The sequence below is a fragment of the Eretmochelys imbricata genome, chromosome 3 (genome assembly GCF_965152235.1).
Source record: "Eretmochelys imbricata isolate rEreImb1 chromosome 3, rEreImb1.hap1, whole genome shotgun sequence".
NCBI classification, from domain to species: domain Eukaryota; kingdom Metazoa; phylum Chordata; order Testudines; family Cheloniidae; genus Eretmochelys; species Eretmochelys imbricata.
In genome coordinates this window covers 67,419,042-67,433,585 of record NC_135574.1, presented here as the reverse complement: position 1 = coordinate 67,433,585, position 14,544 = coordinate 67,419,042, and the positions used below count along the sequence as shown (strand labels likewise).

The 14,544-nt window shown below is 38.3% G+C and overlaps 1 protein-coding gene across 1 annotated transcript in view; it reads right to left on the bottom strand.

The window, feature by feature from the left end:
- The window catches only part of ZNF292 (zinc finger protein 292), a 61,278-nt gene that overhangs the window by 20,714 nt on the left and 26,020 nt on the right, over nucleotides 1–14,544 (bottom strand). The window contains exons 2-4 of the mRNA XM_077812794.1: nucleotides 4,197–4,351; nucleotides 3,546–3,624; nucleotides 2,575–2,710 (exon numbers count right to left, since the gene is read on the bottom strand). Coding sequence (XP_077668920.1) covers nucleotides 2,575–2,710; nucleotides 3,546–3,624; nucleotides 4,197–4,351 — 370 coding nt within the window. The remainder of the gene's footprint in view (nucleotides 1–2,574; nucleotides 2,711–3,545; nucleotides 3,625–4,196; nucleotides 4,352–14,544) is intronic.

Here is a 14,544-nt window from a genome sequence, read left to right as displayed (position 1 = left end):
ACTTCTTCCTGACATCAAAGCTGTGCTACTGCCATGGAGAAAAACGTTGCCACATATAACCCCTCTATGCCTCGTGTAAGAGAAATAGTGATAGCTCTAGTGATAGCTTCTCCTGAAGCCAAGAGCAGATATACGAGGGGAGTAAATACTGCACTGACAGATGCCCTTTAGTGGAAAAAGAGCAACCTAGAAGCAAGTATCGCAGATCTTGCTACTGGTAGCTGAGGGAGTGACTGAGCTAAGTGAATAATTCATAATCATAAGTAATTTATTTTGCTAATTTAGCATTTTACTACTTGCTGAGTATGCACAAGCTAATAGCAGGTCTGTTATTAAATGACTGAATCGATATTTTTGCACTCAACTCTGTGGACTGATAAGCAGTTTCTTCATTTAGTTCATATCCAGTATTTGAGCTGTGTTCATTAGTTTTGATTAGTCAGGTAAGATGTACATGGGTATTTCTGTTTCCTGACTAGATGAACATAGGAAATACATCCAGATAAAACACAAACGTCTATTTCCTTATGTGTCTGCATATATGACTTTGAAATTTGCTTTCTGCAAATACTTGGTAATATTTGATCATGTGAAGAAAAGGTTGCAAACAAAGCCAAAGAAAATGTAGAAGTCTGATTTATTTGCATTAGTTTTTTGCATTATTACCCCCAATCTACTACAAATATCAGGTCAGAGCACAGCTACTGAGAGTAGTCAAAGTCCCCTTGAGCCAAGGGCTCATCAGGCTGACATGGTTAAGACACGAGAGAAAAGGTGGATGAAGTCATATCTTTTATTGGACCAACTTCCGTTGGTGAGAGAGAAACTTTCAAGCCACACAGAGTTCTTCTTCAGATCTGGGAAACAACTACACTGCATTGTTAAGGCACATCAGTTTCATGGCCAACAGTACCTAAGAGAATGATGTGGCCAGCATCACATCTGACCATCTTTGATTGTCCTAATCTGATGGATCAGATACCTACATTTTGCAACTGGGTGAACTAGATGTGGCATTTCAGTAGGAGATCAAATGAGACTTGAACCCACAGCCTTCAGGTTTGTAGTTGGGCACCATAACCACTTAGCCACCACACCTCATGGTGACAACTGTTTAATGTTATTTTATTTTGTGAAAAATAAATCAATACGGTAAACCTCGCTACAACTTGCTTTGCACATTTGAAGAAACAAGGCAAGTGGCTTTCTTTAAAGTAAGCTCAGGACTCCAGCCTTTTAAAAATTAACTGGAGCCAGGCTCACCATTCTGTCATATCTAAGTCATCTGGTAACTGTGCCTCTCAATCTTAAAATTGGTACGAGCATCAAATTTAATCAAGATCTTTCATATGAAATTTCTAAGACAAATGATTTGTGAGACACGTGGCAAAAAAGTATTAGAAGAATTTTCAAAATACAATAATCCCATTTGTTTTCCCCCAACAGTTCAAATCTCTCAAGAACGTCCATGAATATTCTCAAATTTAGCAACAATTCTCCTAATGCCATGGAGCACACATGCAAATCTGAAATGTAAAGAATCTCTGAGGATTTTAGAGTGGGAGACAAAATTGCTTAAATGGAAAGTGAACCTCAGTCTTGGCTACAAGAGAACATAATAGACTGGTTTTAACGTTATAATGGAGTGGGGAGGGGAAGAGAGAGAGTCAGAGAGAACACGCAAACAATACAAACACTATGTGTTATTAGCAGGTGTATCATGTGAACAAAATTCGAATCCCTGCCACAAAGCATGTCTAATTTTAAAGAGACCAAGTGAATCCATCAGTGGACGTTTCCAATGTTATACAGGTCATTTAACATTTAAAAGACGACGGAAAATTAGTATAAAATTCACTTTTCAATAAATCGGATTCACAGTGCCACCTATAACACAGCTGTAACCTATTACTGTACCAATAAATGTGAAATCCAAAAGCTAATGGAGCTACAGCACATATTTTCAGATAACAAGTGGAGTTTTTCTACCCCAGTGCCTGAACTGCAAAAAGGAAGACTTTACTGCATAACCATAGCTAAAATAGATACTGAAGAAGCAGCCAGAAAATCCATTTACCTTAAAACTGTTCAGGGTTCTGAAATGCCAAACTAATGCTTAGGTTTTTGGTTTATTTAAAAATACATCTGTATTTCAAATAGAGTCCCAGTTCTCAAGAAAGATTCAAATCACTGCAATCACTTAAATCTGTAGTGTGTTAGTAGTGGTTTCTTAAATGTGGTTTCTTAAGCATAGATAGAGGTAACTGTTTCAGTTTTCTATTAAACATATGGCAGTAAAAAATTATAGTTGTGTCTTTGGTTTACTTACATATGGACAATTTATGTAAGTACATCCAGCTTGGCCACCTGAGTACCTGCTTTTACCCTATTGGAAAAAAGCCTGGTTACAAATCCCACACAACAGAGTTTATAAAGGAAATGACAAAAGATCTTCAACTACAGCAACACTATACAAAGCAGTAATGTTGTAGCACTATTTGTATATTTGCTAAGAAAGTGAATTCATTAAAGAATTGTAGAGGCTTATTTTTTCTTAAGCCATTGCAAATTTACCTTTATCCTCATCCAGTGGTTCCTGGGAAAGAATACTGCACAGCACTGGATTCTTCCACACCCCCTTCTCTTGAGTAAGCGTAGCTAAAAAATGCAATTCACAGCTACCATTCTCCATCAACTTTTCATGAGCCACCTAAAGAAAAGTGTTAGATATTTCACGAGTATGGCAATGACAAACTACATAAAACCATACGCACTCAGATTTTTTTTTTTTTTTTAAACATAAGAAGAAAACTTCAAAAGTAAAAGGTATCCCTTTTTGTAAAAGGTCAATTCTAAGACTTAATACAATAAGTAATTTCTAATCCCTATACGCAGACTATTTAAAGTTTCAGTTTAATTACAGTAAATGTTATAATATCCACCTTGTACATTAGTATAATTTTGATAGGTTTCAAAAGATGATTTTTTTTTTTTGTATTGGGATTCTAGCACTACTATACCTATTGAGTAACTGGGATGCGGCCTTTAAAATAATCAAGATCATTATCATACCGCCATGAAGTAACCCTTTTGAATAACAAAATACTCTTAAATTCATTGGTAAAAATACATGTTGACAGGTTGCAGTCTTGTAACATGGTTAAATATTTATAAAAATTCAATTGGAAAAGGATAGCTATTTCAGCAGTCACAGAACACTGTGCTCATTAAGAGGAACACACATCCTTCTTTGAGCATCCCTTGTAGTATTTCTCCAAAGATGGGAGCAGAGGTTCGTTTTGTTTTCACCCTAACAAACTTTGTCTACAAAGCTGGCATATCAACTATTTAATACAGAAGGATGTGATTGGCAACTTAATTACCTAAAAGCACAAAGAACTTCCAGCTGAATGACTTTCTCCCACAGGAAACAAGCATAGAGTTAATCTTAACTCTTGTGACTCAGTGTTCCCAGGCTGTTTTTTAGAAGCTGGGGATCCCATCTTTTCTTAGTATTTTTCTTTATAGAAGAAACAAACTCTCACCTGTACAAAGGCTTGAAACTCTTCCCATTGATTTTCTGGTAATTCAAGAGGCAGACAAAGTAAAAGTTCAACACAGCTTCTGAAAGTCAAATAAGAGTATTAATTCACGTGGCTTTAAGAATGCATTAAAAAACCACTAAACCCAACTTGTCATTCAAGTGTCTAACAAAGAGTCATTATCTATTATTCTGCTTAAAATCCACAAAAAAACCCCACCAAACTTATTTATTAAATCTATACAAAAAATAAAAAGGGGCATCTATTCAAGGGTGCAGGTGCTTTGTCAGAAATTATAACAAATAACTATCTGCAGAACATCAAACTCCCCATCTATACACAAATCAGATTTCCCTCAAAAGTCCAACCCCGCACCAGCGCGGGTAAATAGATGTGCCTTGCAGTGTGCCCTAGAGGTCAACAGACTCTCCCTATTTCAAATTAAGAATGGGTTCTTCTGTCAATCACAACTGAGAGAGAGTAGCGTTGGGAGAGAAGCAGTCTCCTAACTAGCAAGGTCCCAAATCCTATGGATCAAACCCAACTCTTAAATTCAGACCAGAAATTATCAGGTAGCCAGTGCAAATGGCTTAAAAATAAGTGATCTACAGAAGATTCTACACACAGTATCCAAATCATTGAAAATATACTCACAGTGCTAAGCGTTCAAGCACAAAGGCTACTTTTTCACACTCAGCGGTAAGGTAAGGTCGTGCTTTCACATAGCTTCGGATTGCCACTGTGTATACCTGCAACAATGGCAAGGGATCTTCTGACGTCTTCCACTTTTCTGCATATTCTAGGAGTGTCTGTTTAGACGGAAGAACATAAAGCAATCAAAAAATAAATTCAACAGTGATTCCCAGATTTATACCTTCTTCCTCCTTAGCTAGTCCATCTGTATGTTCTTGGTATGATAAGGTATGACTTCTCAAAATTTCCCAATTAAATAATACTTTCTTTAGGCCTTCAGCAAAAGAGGTTTTTATGAAAACTTATCTGGAATTCAAAATTATGCTTATTTGAAGAAATAAAAATTGACTCAACTTTGACCTTCTCCATCTCCTCATCCTCCCCAATCCATATACTACAGTTTGGCAACATTTTAAAAAACTAATATTCAAGGCCAACATTTTAAGATGTAGATGTCTAAAGCTAAAAGGCAAATCCATATTTGGGAATGTACACGGGCAGCCAGATTTTCAGGGAGAGAGAGTGAGAGTGTGAAGAACTATGGGTCTGAAAGTTCACTTATTCAGAAGCCTGGATGATGGGGTGGGTATTTAAGGCAACTAAGTCTGGAAATTTTAGCCGTTTCCTTACTTTCCCTACCCTGAGGGAGCTATTTCTCAGGAGTCTGCATCCTCTCTTCTGCCCATTTACTTGTACCATTTAATGGAAACACTGTCTGTTCTAGAAGGAAAGCTGACTTGACAACATGGATTCTAAAAATATAATGCATGAATCCCATGACAGCCAACCAGGGTTCAAATTCACTTTCCTATTTGACACAGGAATACTTACAATACTCTCTAAACAGGATCTATTGCAGTGATGCCCACCCAAGTCTGAAGAGAGGGTGAAACAACAGAAGAGGCATAACTGCCCCTTTCATATCAGTTAGGGTCTTGTGGCCTCTGCAATTCTACAGCTGCAGCATTTGGCATTTTCCCAAGATATATGGAATTCAGAACTTTTGTAGCTGAATTTGCCATTTTGCTGCAGCTGGGCACCCAAACTTCTGTTTAGAACTCTGTATCCTGCCAAGACCTACCTACAGCTGCCTGTGGCTCTCTGGCTTTCCACAGAAGGGAGAAATTTATTGAATTATAATGCACTGTTACCCCATGGCATCCAATCTGTGCAATGGCTCTGGAAAAAATAGTATATGATCTTGTAAATAAAGACTGAATCATAATGCATTTGCACCAGGGGATCAAATTATGATTGCATGGGCAATTGTAAATCTGGCTTTCCTAAGTTCCATGTGCCTGACTTTATATCCTAAACAACATTTTAACATGTTTTTATTTTTAAAGGACAAAGGTAAAAATATTTTTATTATATACAGTTGGAACCACATGGGCCATCAACAGGGTTTGAAACCTGAGCCTTTAGCACTGCAGCACACAGACTCCTACCACTTGAACTACAGGACTAACCACATTAGCTCGCAGCAAGAGAAGGCTCTTATTCCAGAGAGGAGATGGGTTGCTAGCACCATGTGCTAGTTCTGCAGGGTGGTTGCGGAGGGGAGCTCAACTCCTCACTCACTCACTCCTGCCCCACATGGCCCCCTACAGGTGCAAAAATAGGCTGCTGGGGGTCCTGTGCTGAATCTGGGGGGATTTATGGGTGGAGTCAGATTTGTGTATCTCTTTTCAACCCCCGGATTTGGAGGAGCTCCTGCCCCATCTGGTGCCCACCGGAGGCTGGAGGTGGTGGTAGGGAACTGGGCTCTAAGTTCAGGGGGAACCAAACTTCGCGCTGTCTCACTCCCATACTGTTACAAATGCTCTGGCAGCTTTCTAGGTGTTCTCAGTGTTGAAGCTGATGCTTTGGGAGTTGTGCAGCATTAGCCTAGCCTAAGTGTGCCCTGTAATTTGGGCAAGCTGCTCGAAGTTTCCTGACACAGAGAATGGAAATGGTGATATTTTTAAACACTCTCCAACTAAACCTAACCTCAATGGAATTTCACGGGACAAAGAAAAGGCACTTCTATAGCATCAGCGGATTCACCCTGCAGAATATTAAAGGTCTGCTGTACACAAGTGATAGAGCTTCTCAAACAAAAGTACACAAAAATCCTTATAATGGAAAATGTAGGCAACTAAAACATAGGGGCTGCTACCGTCTCCCTCTATAATTAAAGGATTCAGAAGAAAGCTTGAGTAGTTTTAGCACACAGATTTTTATTTTAAAGCTTATTTACATGTGATTTAGTGGCTCCCTATATCCACTGAGTATTTCTGAGATGGCAAAAGCTTAACAGCAATTACCATTTGAACATTTAAAAATTTGTCTAATCAACCAAACATTTTTAATGAAACCACCAGAATTTCATTAACATTAGATTCAGAGTTTAATGCTAGAAGGGACTGTTGTGATTGTCTAGTCCAGGGGTTCTCAAACTGGGGGTTATATGGGAGATTGCGAGCTGTCAGCCTCCACAACAAACCCCGCTTTGCCTCCCACATTTATAATTGTGTGAAATACACTGGACCCTCGCTAGAACACGTATCTATATAGCGCAAATTCACATATAATGTGGTCGCAGCCATGAATCCCAAATGTAATTACTTTAATTGGAATTAATTTTAACACGCTCCCTGCTTTAACGCAGTACCGCACATGGATCCCAAATCCCGTGTTCTAGAGAGGGTCCGGGGTATATAAAAAAGTGTTTTTAATTTTTTTTTTTTGGGGGGGGGGGGAGGTTGCACTCAGAGACTTGCTATGTGAAAGGGGTGGTCACCAGCACAAAAGTTTGAGAACCACTGGTCTAGTCTGACCTGTACAACACAGGTCATGGGTGACTTCCCTGAATTAATGCCTGCTTCAAGTCCATTAACTGTGCTTGAATCTTGATTCAAAGCTTCTTCTCCACAACCACTGGCAAATCCTTCTAATGACGACTTACTCTCACTGTTAAAATATTGCACCTTATTTCTAGTCAATTTATCTAGCTTCTACCGCCAGCCATTGGTTCTTGTTATGGGTGTACTAGACTGAAGAGCCCTCTATATTAGATTTCTGTTCCCTAAGGAGGTACTTCTAGACTATGATCAAGTCATCTCTTCATCTTCTCTTGGATAAGCTAAATAGACTCTGGGAAATCAGTCTCTCACTATAAGGTGCATTTTCCAACCCATTAGTCATATTTTTAGCTCTCTGAACCCTCTCCAATTTTTTAACATCCTTCTTGAACTGCAGACACCAGAACTGGACACAATATTCCAGTAGTGGTTGCAGCAGTGGCAAAAAAGAGGTAATATAACTTCTCTACTTCTACTCAGTATTTTCCTGTTTATATATATCCAAGGATTGCACTGGCCATTTTGGTTACAGTGTTGCACTGGAAGCTCCTTGCCAGCAGATTATCCACCAAGACCCCCAAGTTTTCTTCAGCATCACTTCTTCTCAGGATAGACTCCCCCTTCCTGTCCTTACACATTTGGCTTTACTGAAACATAGTTTGCCAGTGCCAATCTTATCAATCAGTCCAGACTGCTCTGCATCTGTGACTTCTCTACACTACTTACTATTCTACCTATCTTTGTGTCATCTGAGAACTTTCTCTCAAATGATTTTGTGTTTCTCCAAGTCAAATGATAAAAATATTGAATAGCAAAGGGCCAAAAACCTGTCCCTGGGGGACCCCATTAGAAACTCAGCCACTCAACAATGATTCTGCATTTATAATTACATTCCAAGACCTATAATTTAACCATGTTGATTTTGTATTTTTCTAGTTTATTGATTAAAATGTCATGCAAGAACAAGTCAAAGGCCTTATAGAAATCTAAATATATTACATCAACACTATTACATCATCAATCAACTATGTAGTGTCACTAAAATAGATCAAATTAGTTTGACCAGACTTATTTCTGTAAACCCATGTTAACTGGCATTAATTCTATTACCCTCCTTTAATTATTTATCAGTCAGGTCTCATATCAGCCATTCCATTATTTTGCCTATGATTAAAGTCAGGCTGACAGGCTTATAATTATCTAGGTCATCCCATTTACCCTTTTAAAAATACTGGCACAACATTAGCTCTCTTCCAGTGCTCTGGAACTTCTCCCATGTTTCGGGACTTATTGAAAATCAACATTACTAGCTGCAAGACCCCTCAAGGTCAGCTCTTTTAAAACTCCTAAATGCAAGTGACCTGGACCGGATATTTAAAAATGTCTATCATCATCCTTAGTTCTGTTGGTGTGGGGAATATGTTATCATAATTATATGATATGAAAACATCATCTGCTTCCTCCCCCACCCCCATACAGAATAGAAATAGTTTATAAACACTTCTGCTTTTTCAGCATTGTTAATAATTATACAATGTCCATGTAGTAATGGGCCAACTCCATTGTTTGTATAAAAAAATGAAAGGAATACTCTTTTAAAAACTCCTTTTTATTGTCTTCAACTCTGCTGGCCACATATTTCCCTTTTAGTCCTTTTGCTTCCCTTACCTATTTTCTATGCTTCCTAGCATATAACCTATACTATCAATTCCCCTTTTCCCCATTTGTTTTATATTTACACACACACGCTTTCATCTCCCCTTTATATCATGCTGTTATTTTAAACTAGTGTAGCCTTTTCTTTCTTTACTGGCTTTTTGGGCATCTAGTAAAATGTTTTTAAAGAGCTCCTAATTATCATTCGCAGTTTACTATTTAAAATCTTTCTCCCATCTGATTCAGCTCATAATTATTTTCAACTTTGTGCAATTAACCCTTTTAAAGCACCAAGTATGTATGTTACTGTTTTGACTTTATTTCATTTGCAAATAAATTAAATCTAACCTGATTTTTAGTTTAGAGATCAATTAGTCTGTATTTGTCAATGTTTGGTCTGATATAGACTTGTGGTGCTGGATGATGAAGATACAAAAGTCATCTGCAATTTCTAGAAATTCCAAGGATGTTTGAGTACTTGCAGCATGAAACCTCCAGTGTATATATCTATCATTCAGACTGAAGTCCTCCATTATAACAGATTGTTTTCTTACACATAAAGATAGATGTTCAGAGAGCTGTCCATCCTGCTGTATAGTGTGATTTAGAGGTGCGCAGCAGACATCAACTAGTACCCCATGTTATGTGCAGAACATTAATCCATAAGAATACAAGATAATTTTCTTCTGAGTTATCAGTGACTCAAACAGGCAATACCATTTTTGATAGAATGTCACTCCATCTCCCCTTTTGCCTACTTGATCTTTCCTAAATAAGTTATAACCAGTGATTTTTAACATTCCGATCACGTGCATCTTCCCATCAGGTTCCAATAATACCAACTACGTTGAATTAGTGCTCATAAATGAGCAATTCCATTTCCGTGTTTAGTATCCAGGCTCTTGACATTGGTGTATAGGCAAATACAGAATTTCTTCTTTTCAAGTGCCTTGATTAAATTTTACTCCTGACATCTTGATTTTGTGCTAAATGAGTGCCTCTTTAGTCCTCCTGCCTTTCCTCACCAAACTGAAAGACTGGCAGTCTTGAGGTAGCAAGGAAAGGCTCCTGTGGTGGGGAGCTGCCAGAGCCTTTCCAAGCTGCCTCCCCTACCAGAGGCTTTCACAGACACACGTAGCTACACATTGTAGTATGGATGCAGCTTGCTTTTCATTGCTGCTGCCAGTAGCGTGCAGTGTAAATGTCAAGACTTAAATGTTAAAAAAAAAATTTCTACCACTACCCTGGAACACCATTACACAATATAACAAGTCCCATTTTAAAGATTCCTTGATATTTAGCCTCGTCTGTGAAAGTATACTAGCTGTGCAGAATAGTTTTCTGTGACCAGTGTATGAGAAACAAAATACCTTTACACATTTTAAAGCTAGTTGGAGTTTGAGAGTACTAACTGCCACAACCATAGGTTAGTTTGCAAATTATTCACTCACACCATGAGTAGTTCCATTGATTACAGTGGGACTATTCATAATAGTAAAGCTAGGCACATGTGTAAGCATCTGCAGGATCAGGGCCTTATCTAGGAGTTTATTATTTGAGAATGCAAGCTCTATGCAGGCTAACTGGATCATACCACCATTATACCAGAGCATCTCCTGCGTATTGAAAAATAGAAATATGACTCTTCCTTGCCAACCTGGAGGAGACATAGGTTGATAGATTTATCGTTTAAGGTTTTTAGTTTTATTTGCTTGTTTATATTTGAGAGAGAGTGGGTGTACTGTGTGTTTTAAAATAAATCTAACATACAAATAATTTTTCGTAAGTAATGACCATCTTAATGAAGTTTTATGCTTGGGACATACTGGGACCTACAACCTAAAGACTTCATCCTCTCTGGCTTTGTCTAGACTAGGATTTAAAAGGTGTGTTACAACATGTTAACTTTTAAAAATCTAGTGTACACAAAGCAGACAAGTGAAAACCTAAGCTCCTCCCAAGCTTGAATTCAACTAGTTAGTTAAAATCTACACTACCTTGTCTACATTAGACTTTTAGAAGGCGTTAGCTAGCTAACATGTTCTAGCAATATACGGTTACATTCTAGTTTGGACAACCTATTAAGCTCTGTCTCTGCTAATGTGAAAAGCTTGTTTTTCAACTAAGGGCTCATCCACACTACAAATAGAACCAGGAAACTATTTTCAACACAGCTCTCCTCATCCAGTGACAATATGGTTGCAATTTGTATTAGGACAAGACCTTTATTTAAAAGGGAATGAAAAATGTAATTTCTACTCTGCCTGCAGTAGTAGAGATTCATTGCTCTAGGACGTGGCATTTCCCCACTAGAAGAGTGAAACTGATTTGGATTGCATCTGTTTCACTCTACAGCTGCTACTTTGGAGAGTTGTACTGTTGTGGAAGCACTACTGGACGCAGTAGGATAGGCACAATGAGAAAGGGAAGAGAGAAAGGCTAACTAAGCAGGAGGGAGGAGACAGGCAAGATGATACAATTGTAATGAACATCCATTTTGGGGTCTGAATTTAGTCCTTGGATAGTTTTATGACCAACATGGCTATGTCTACTAATATTGGAATAACCAAAGCTCACGCTTCAACATATTGAAAGAGGCAGAATTCAGGAAAGAATTCTCTTCCCAAGCACCCTCATGTAAACAAAAACAAATGGTCAGATGCACTATGGTTTTTGATCGGCTTTGCTATAACTGATCTGCTTAAACATTTTCTAGAGGTAAGATATCAGCTCATAAGGACAAATGGTCTGGAAATGCAAACCCCATGTCCCTCACTCTTTGAGCCAACAGACAGCAGTGTTTGGAGGAAAGGGAGAAAGGGAACCACCAGTGGAGCTTTTCACTCTCTACCTGGAAATAGGAGTAGTATTAATAGACTACAGTATAAGGGGAGCTTAACCTCTAGCATTCCTCTAAAAATAGGATACTGCCATACTGGCCTCTGAGAACTGACAAGTCTTGCAGAATTAACTACATTCTTTTTACTAGATATGTTGGTCTCTCCAAGTTAACGGTGAAGCACAACGAGATGCTATGAGATACTTGTCCAAGGTAGCAGCATTACTGTTCCTGTCCGTGAATACAGGTTTTGTCATTGTGGCACCTTTCACAGCAAACTAGGTTCTTATGAAAACATTTTTTCTTAAAAATTGTAACTATGCTTTTTATTCTTGAGAATGTCACTGAAGGAAAAATATTTACTCTAATATGCCTTCTCTTTTATTCTTTTGCACTGGAACTAACCAACATATGCTGAGCAACAGTATACCTTTCAGTCCCAAGTTAACAACACCGTTTTGCTTGTTTTATTAGCTCTTGAATTAAGCAATAATCCTCAGACAGGCAAGACTATTTTTAAAGTTATGAATGGTGGAGCAAGGGACTGGTGACTTTATGAGGTAGAAGGGGACAAAATGGTGTTTTAATTCAACACAGTTAATTTTTCACATTCTCTTAAATTGATTTTTAAGAACTATATGCTACACATGCACATACAACCGCATTTTCTCCAACCCCTCAGACAGAGACAAAACACCTACAAGACCTCTATCAAGCATTCTTAAAACTACAATACCCACCTGCTGAAGTGAAAAAACAGATTGACAGAGCCAGAAGAGTACCCAGAAGTCACCTACTACAGGACAGGCCCAACAAAGAATATAACAGAACACCACTAGCTGTCACCTTCAGCCCCCAACTAAAACCTCTCCAGCGCATCATCAAAGATCTACAACCTATCCTGAAAAATGATCCCCCACTCTCACAGATCTTGGGACAGACCAGTCCTCGCTTACAGACAGCCCCCCAACCTGAAGCAAATACTCTCCAGCAACCACACACACCACACAACAAAAACACTAACCCAGGAACCTATCCTTGCAACAGAGCCCGATGCCAACTCTGTCCTCATATTTATTCAAGTGACACCATCATAGGACCTCATCACATTAGCCACACCATCAGGGGCTCTTTCACCTGCACATCTACCAATGTGATCCTGCCCTCATGTGCCAGCAATGCCCCTCTGCCATGTGCATTGGTCAAACCGGACAGTCTCTACGCAAAAGAATAAATGGACACAAATCTGACATCAGGAATAACAACATTCAAAAACCGGTAGGAGAACACTTCTACCTCTCTGGCCACTCAGGCAAGGTGATATTTAGACATGTTTTGATTTATATGTTGGGAAAGCTCTGATGTATTTATAAATTAAATTTCCTCAACTGATTTTCTCAGGCATGTCATTACATATTTAGGAAGCATACCATATTCATTAAAGACACCTATGAAACTTCATGGATAAAGTTACTCATATAGCGTAGCTGACATTTAAATCTAGACCTGACATTTATCCTGGACCTTTAATTTGAATTAGTTTTTCAAACCATACTATTTTATAGACCTAATTCATTCCCCACCCCCTTTTAATATCTAATCCATTTGGGACACACAAGTGAAAACACAAATGAAAAAATTATACAGATTCAAAAAACTGAGAAAGGTCAAGGCTAAAGTTTATTTTTATTCAAATTTTAAAAAACACGTGAAGTTTCAATTGAGTGTGAGGTTTTACAATATTATTATAAATGTTGGGAAATGGGGCGGCGGGGGGGGGGGGGGGGGCTGTTAATGAAAATGCCTGCATATCTTTTGTAAAAAACAAACAAATAAAAAAAACCAAACACCTAACAGTATTGACAATGATGTATCATCACTGATTAATAAAAGCAAGCAGAAACTGCTTGAGGTGCTAGCTATGTTGACGGTAGAAACGATCCCATCGACTTAGTAGCATTTTCATTGAAGTGCTACAATGGTGCAGCTTCGCTGCTGTAGCACTGTACAAGACAACAAGACCTAAGTTTCCCTAATTCTCAAAGTAAGTATGAGAGCAGAATGATCTGGTAAATTCACTGTGATTTGCTCAGTGAATCACATTTCTCTCTTCTCCCTCACTCACTGTGAAACTATCATCACATTTACCACCCTGCTGAAAGCGTCCAGCACTATTTATGTCTGGTACTGCCCAAGTTAACACACTGCAATACTTTCCATATATCAGTATCAACCTATCAAATACCGCATGCCAAATGTATTAGCAATATTTCTTTGACCTTACAGCCACACTTTTGAAATCTAGATATGCTTGGTAAAGCCCATCTAAAACACTGATGTCCACCTTGCATGTACGACTATGAAGAGATGGGCTTTTGTCTCCACCCATCAAGCCCCATGCAGATACCCTCATCTCTGTAAGGATAGGCTTTTCACCAGCCAAGGTATCGTGGACAGAGTACAGGTACAATGAATTTTACTAAATGTGGGATTAAAACAGCATTTTATTTCAGCTATACAACCTGTGAAAGGAAAAATACTAAGATACAGAAAGTAGATTTACATTGTGTAAACTGACAAGTGTTGCATGTATGAACTTAACTACAGAAAATACATCTTTAAACAGATATGCCTGAACATTCTCTGTATTTTTCTATTGCAGGCTTTGAGTAAATCACAATGTTCACATGAAGGCTTGAACGGATACGCACAAGATCCATTGTACAAATGCATAGCTGGAAGATGATTAGGCTCATGAGATCTATAGTGCTTTTCCACTTTCAAAATTGTTTATTAGAAAGCACAGAATACAGATCAACATTCTTTGCTCAAAATTACAATGCTGCAGTACTGAAGCTGTAGTTAAAGTCAAAAGCACCACTCCATACTAAAACCCTCTTTTTGGTTACTTTTTTCCCCTCCTTTGGGGCTGAAATGTCTTATGCTTTGCCTCAGTCCAGATGATGTGAAG